The sequence below is a fragment of the Phasianus colchicus genome, chromosome 2 (assembly GCF_987193195.1).
Source record: "Phasianus colchicus chromosome 2, bPhaCol1.hap1.1, whole genome shotgun sequence".
Lineage (NCBI taxonomy): Eukaryota > Metazoa > Chordata > Aves > Galliformes > Phasianidae > Phasianus > Phasianus colchicus.
The window spans coordinates 42,771,792-42,778,437 of NC_143437.1; the positions used below are offsets into that span (position 1 = coordinate 42,771,792).

At 41.6% G+C, this 6,646-nt stretch overlaps 1 protein-coding gene across 2 annotated transcripts in view; it reads left to right on the plus strand.

The window, feature by feature from the left end:
• TBXT (T-box transcription factor T) overlaps positions 1-5,153 on the plus strand; it is a 59,054-nt gene extending 53,901 nt beyond the window's left edge. Inside the window, exons 9-10 of one of the 2 annotated variants that reach the window (XM_031612888.2) lie at positions 1,553-1,685; positions 3,119-5,153. In XM_031612888.2, the coding sequence (XP_031468748.1) occupies positions 1,553-1,685; positions 3,119-3,386 (401 nt within the window). In that variant the 3' untranslated portion in view covers positions 3,387-5,153. The remainder of the gene's footprint in view (positions 1-1,552; positions 1,686-3,118) is intronic. The other variant, XM_031612898.2, reaches the window with a different exon arrangement.
• Positions 5,154-6,646: the final 1,493 nt, after the last annotated feature.

Genomic DNA, 6,646 nt, shown 5'->3' on the forward strand with positions numbered 1-6,646 from the left:
GTAAGTTGTACTTTGCGGCTGTTTGAAGATGGGGTGTGAGCTTTGAGCAGTGTGCATCTAGACTGATGCTGCAGAAATGGCGGTTGCTTTCCAGTTGAGTTTTTTCAGAGGGAAGGGGGGTAGCATTGCAAAGAAAGAGTGACAGTGAGTGTGCGTTTCCACAGTCCTTGCAGTGGAAAAAATGAGGTTATATAGAGCTGTTGGTCCCTAATTTGTTAGACTGTATTGTACTATGGTTTCGCTATGTATTCTTGAATTACCATGACTGATGAGGTTAAACTTACTTTAAGTTTGAAAGTGAAGATTTCATTTGTTAGAAGGAGATATGATGAAGTCATTTATGTCCACTTATGGTAATGGGATTACTGCTGTTAACATGTTTAAGCAAATAATTGAGGGCCTGGTTCTATCAGTTTTATTTACCTATTGCCATGGTTTATATTAATGCATAAAGATTGTCCTCAAAAAGTGTGTCACAACTGGATATATCATGTTAACAATGTGGAGCTAAGTGAATTGCAAAGCTATTTATCAGTGGTGCTCAGAAACAGCCAAGGAGCTCAAGGCTTAGTGCCTTAAAGTAGGAGTGCATAAGGAACAGAAGTTGAGGTCATTTTTAGTAATGATTTTTTTCCCCTTACTCTGGGAAAGGCTTGGTAACAGCTTTTGCCTATGCTGAAGGTTTCCATCTAGAAAAGGTGCTTAATATTTTGAACTGTGTACTAATACATTGCCTTCTAGATGCTGCCTGCTCAAACGTATGTGTAGCTTTGTTGATTATTTTGAAGAGGAAAACCAGCTTTCATTTGGCTTTCCTTACACCTGGGCATTATGGGCAAGTTTGGTGACCTGAAATAAATTGAAAGAACAAAACACTTCCAGCGTTCCTCTTCTTTCCCAAGTTTTCAGCAAGAAACCATTTTTTTTCCTTTTCTTTGCCAGCTAGCAATGCAAATTCTAGCTCTGTGTGGCAGTTTAGGGTTCCCTTTATAACCTTTGAAAGGCTTTGCTGTGTTGGATGGCCAGTTTTGGTCACCCGCTGTGTGGTTTAAGCCACAGTCCAATCACTCTCCGTGATGACTAAAGCAAACTTCAGAGTCTGTGGTGGCATTCACAGCTCGAAACTATGATATGTAATCCAGACTATATATTATCCAGGGCTGCCAGACTGTTATTGCCAGTGTAGGTGATGGCGATAAAGAGGATGGCTTGGAAGAGAGATGGGGATAGTGTGAATAAGGAGCCTTTCTGTTGACAGAGTAAGGAAGCATGATCTGAATGAGCAGGTGGTTTGAAGACAGCATTGTAGATCCTTCACAGAAGTAGGACTTTGCAGTTATAAGCTAAGCAATCAGTAATGCCACTGAAACTGTAAGCTTAACACAACTGGTAGATGACTTTGTTTTTCTTTGTGGGAGTGTTTCGTTTTTTAATTACTACTTTTTTGCAAGCCAACAGTGGGAGAGGGTTTTAAAGTGATCCATTACATTTGAATAAAAGATTGTTATTTGTTCTGATTCTAGTGCATTGAAGTGATTGCTTGTTTTCTCAGCAGCTTATGCTGATAACTCCTCTGCCTGCCTTCCCATGCTCCAGTCCCATGACAACTGGTCCTCTCTGGGAGTTCCCACACACACAACTATGCTGCCCATGAGCCACAGCACTGGCACTGCTACCAGCTCCAGGTAGGAATTCATCCCTTAGCGGCACTACTAAGAGAAGGTTGTAAAAGGAGGCAGAGTCTCACCATCAGATTGAAAAATCCTTGCGGCTGCATGTCAAATAACCAGCATTAGGGGGGGGCACCGTGAAAGAACTTTGCACAAAGAGAGCAGATAGATGAACAGACACAAGATGCTTTGGAAATGTAGATGGATACTTGTGACAGCAATATTTTATAGAACAAAAATCACTTAGGCATCCATTGAATTTGAGGATGTTCTTTTAAGTTTCATCTCATTTTGCTTTTAAACAAAGTGGAGTTTAAAAGTTTCTTTTTGATCTGTCTCATTTTAGAAAGTCACTGTTTGGCCATTCAGCTCCACAAACCCTTGTTCTGTTACAAAGGGGGCAACAAACTGCAGCATGGAGAATGAGGAAGTGGTTGGGGGAGTAGTTAATAATTTAGGTGTTGTTCAATAAGCTAGCATAGCATCAAATCATACTGTCAATAGACTGTATAAAGGCATTTTTTCACCTCTTTGTACTTAGTTATCTTAAAGCTTCAGTCCTTTAGCAGAGGTTGCGGTTGAACTTGGTCATCTTGAAGGTTTCTTTTCAACCTAAATGGTTCTGTGATTCTCTTCCATGATTTAGACCTTCAGTCTCATGAGCTTGAAAATTCAAAGGAATACAGCTGAGGTGGTAAAATCTCTGCTGTTAACCACAGAAGGCTGATGTTTGGGCATCTTTTTTGGCAGCTTGTATCTACCACTTAGTTTGTGGAAAACATCTTTCTTTGAGCCATGCACACTGGCACTTAGCTGTTAGAGTATGTACTACTAACCACTATAAGACAGCTGACTTAACTGAACAGAAGTTTTGGCCCCGAATGTGTATTTATCAAGTAAACAGATACTCCTGGCATGTCTTTCCATGTCTGACCCCCAGGATACATACTTGAAAGTTGTAAAGTCCACTGAGTTTAAGTTGATGAATTAAGAGTTGTCCAGTAGATAAAATCTGGAGAACTGGAACTGTGAGACCTTGAGGAAGGCACTTCTGCCATCTCTTCATCTCTTTTGTTTAAGCCTCTGTAAAGTAAGAATAATAATTCTATTTTACTTTTTTTTTTTTTTTGGTAAACTGGTTGGAATCTCTAAATAGAAAATGCTGTGTAGTGCTGCACAGTGTTGAACTTGTTCCCGTGGAGTTTCACTGAACCAGCTTGTTTTGCTTAATTCATACAGGTGTTTACATATATATATATACACATATATTTGTTTGTGTGCATATCTGGGGGGAGAGAAGGGAGACAGTAGGCTGAGTAGAGTGCTGACATGGACTAGAAGAATAAGTGAAGCTGGCCTGGGGCTGCGTGATAAACTGAGCCACAGAACAGTCAGCAGAACATGCAGTCGCTAATAACCTGTCGTATTTGTCGCTCTCCCTCCTCCAGTCAGTACCCCAACTTATGGTCTGTGAGTAACAGCACCATCACCCCGGCATCTCAGTCAAGCGGGATGTCCAACGGCCTGAGCTCCCAGTTCCTGCGTGGCTCGCCGGTGCACTACACCGCTCTCCCACATTCTGTCGCTGCCACCACCTCCACATCCCCACTGTATGATGGAGGAGCACCTGCAGACCTTCCTGACAGCCAGTACGATGCCTCCGCACACAGTCGGCTGGCATCCATGTGGACGCCCATCACCCCACCTTCCATGTAAACCCAGACGTCTACTTTAGAACAGACTTTTTTAGCTACTGAATTACTTTAAATGCTTAATCCTCAAGGAAGAGGAAAAGGAGACACGAAGGAAATTATAGATAAAGCATCTGCACTGCTTTGCGTAGAGCATCCAAGTTGTGTCTCTGATAGTGAACAGACCATCAATAACTTCATGCAGAGTTTACAAATCTGGTGAGCGTGCAATTCTGAGAGCAGGTTTACTGCTTTTCATCTTTTTTTTTTTTTTTTTTTTCTAGCTTAATAGGTCTAATTTTTAAGATTTTGACTTAGATTCCAAATTTCTCAGTGTTCTTATATATTTGGACCTGAAGTTTGGCATCTGGACAACTTTCTCGAGTAAGTTACTCCTTATTGTTTTTCTTTTTTTTTTTCTTCTTAATGGCAAACCTAGGAATAGCCACATTAGACTGTTATTAACCACCTAGGTAGAAGCATTCTGAATTCTGCACAAGTGTAGGTGAGGATGAAGGTTTTCGGAAAATCATGTGCACTAATGCGTATTTGTCTCACGGATACGTTGTGTTCTTAACTGTATGCTTGTTTCCTTGCTGCTGAATTAATGTTGAGACAATCTGCAAGAACTGTTTTCCTCCTAATAAATTACAGTATTATCATTTGGTCTAAATTGTTTTACCCCAAAGATTCCTTTTCAGGGTAAGTTTTGCTGTTTGATCATATTCAGGCACCTGTCAGCTTTGCTAAACATCTTTATTTCGAAAAGCTGGTGTCTAATGTGAAGTTCTATCCAAAACCATTTCAACTCATTGAAAAACATCACCATCTTTTATGATCTCTTGCTCAGGCCTTAAGGGGAAGGAATTCAATACCTGGAGAATCATTCTAATATATATTATTTTCAATGTTATACTCTGTTGAATTGTATTTATTATTTCTTAAGTTGCATCTTCGTTGTCTACGCATTAAGATATGTAAATAACCTGTCAATCTGCAGTGTATTTCGTTAGACAGTGATGTGTAGGATTTGTCACCCAATGGCACATTGAACAACATGGGTGTCGGTAGTTAAATTATTGTGAGGGGGGAAACTTTAGTCCCCGATAGCTGGAGAAAAAGTGCAGATATACTAAGCTTTAAAATACATTGCTTGACTTGCTGGGAAGGCCAAGTCTTGATAAAACACTGATAATGAGTACGAAGACTTAAATTTCTAACGCAGACTAGCTCATTGGCTCAAAGGGTGCCCTTGAACTTGTCTGTTTCTCCCACTACCTGGCAAGTTCATATCCTGAGGAAAATGGTTCGTTTTACATAAGCCATAGTAGATAACTTTTAAAACGAAGTGCCTAATGTACTGAAGCAAAAGTTTCAAATCAGGGAATTCCTTAATAACTCTTCATAGTGTGTGCATGAGCTGTGGTGGCAGCTTTAAGCAGAAGCAGCATATATTTGTCACCATGTCAGTCTCCTTGGAACCTCATGGGCAGGTCCCCGCACCCAGAAAGATTGTGTCAGGGTTTTTACCCTGCAGAAGGATTTGTGTGCAACTGCAGGAGGATGCAGTCTCTCAGAGGTGCTCCATCAAGAGACTGCACCAGCAGCAGATAGCTGTGCAACTGTTCTCTGTCAATAGTGTAAATATTGATCTGAGCTCTCCTATTTTATTGTGAAAGGAAATTGTGTATATGATGTAAGTGCATTATTATTTAGAATATTTTGTAGAAGATAGTGTTATTTCATTGTATTTTTTTTAATTGTACTTGGGAAGTATAATTTAAATTGGAAAAAAAAAAAGAGTAAAGATTCTTAAATAAACTCAATGCTTAATTTTCAGTTTTTGGAGGTGGATGGGAAAGCTGAAACATGCACACCCAACCAAACATACTGAGCCTACAGTATGTCCAGTTTCCACAGAGTGGTTTCACAAATGGTTCTGGTTGCACAGCACAGACCAACAGGTGAAGAACCAGAGAGTTTTTCACAACCCAGTCAATTGGTCCCAATAGTTAAGGGGAACTTAAACTGCTTACCTCCACATTTCTTTAACAGAGAAATTTATTGGGTTCTTTTCATCTGCTCCTCCCATTTTTTTTCCCCTCTTTGTTTCCTCCTTGATTTGGTAAAGCTGCAACTGAATGGTGGTTAGGGTTGGTCTGCACTGGGTGTTGGTTGACAGTCAGTCATTGCAGCCGTCACCTCTGTGAGCTAGAGTGTACACCCCGGAGGGCCTGGAAGGCCTGCAGGATGTCCCATCATGTTGCCTCTGGTGGGCAGCCCACTGAGGCACTCAGAGAAGGGCAGCTCCCAGGTCCTGCCTAGAACAAGGGCAGTGATGATACAGGTCCTTTCAGAGACTGCCCTGAAATAACAACTGCCATTTACGCAGACAAAAATAGTTCCACATGTTGATTTAGCTGGTGCTTGTCAGCCCACCTGCTTGTGAATAAGGACTGCCTGCTGTGGAACTATTGACCTATTTCTTGCCTTAATTTGGTGCCTTGGAGACCTCCATAGCAGTGCTGACCAGCACTTAAGGCCAGCAGGAACACCCTGGTGCCTGAATGCATGTGATGCTAACTTAGGAGCTAGGCTGTTTCTCATTCCCCTGTGACCCCTAAAGGAACTCAGTCCCTAGGTGCAAAAGGACTATCCCTGTGGTGAGCATTTGGGGTGACTCATGTACTTGTGAGACAGTCCCTAATGTCTGCATGCTTTGGGTAGCAGTAGGGATCACTGTATTCAGTTTGTCAGTTTTTGCTGGAATAAGTTCCTACTTGTTTAGGAGAAGAGGAGGTGGCCTCAAGTTGCCCCATGGGAGGTTCAGGTTGAATATTAGGAAATATTTCTTCTCTGAAAGAGCGGTCAGGAATCAGCACAGGCTGCCCAGGGAGGTGTTCAAGAACTGTGTGGCTGTGGCACTGAGGGACACGGTTAGTGGGCATAGCGGCGATGGGCTGGTGGTTGGACTTGATGATCTTAGAGGTCTTTTCCAACCTTAATGAGTCTATGAAAATGCACAGTGCTACGCATGATCACTGCTCTGACCTCACGGTCTGGTTTGCAGTAGGGATAGATTTTCTTCAGAAGATGAAGCTCCTTGCTAATGTGCTTGAGAAACACCTATGTGATGTGACTTGTGCATGGATTTGTCTGCATCATCCTGGAAAGAAACCCATAGGCTTAAGAAATGCTCCTTTCAGAGTACATGACCCAAGAAGCAGAGATACTCATTTGTGTAGCAGAATCAGTTGAGTTGGCAGGGAAGAAAGGGTAATAAAA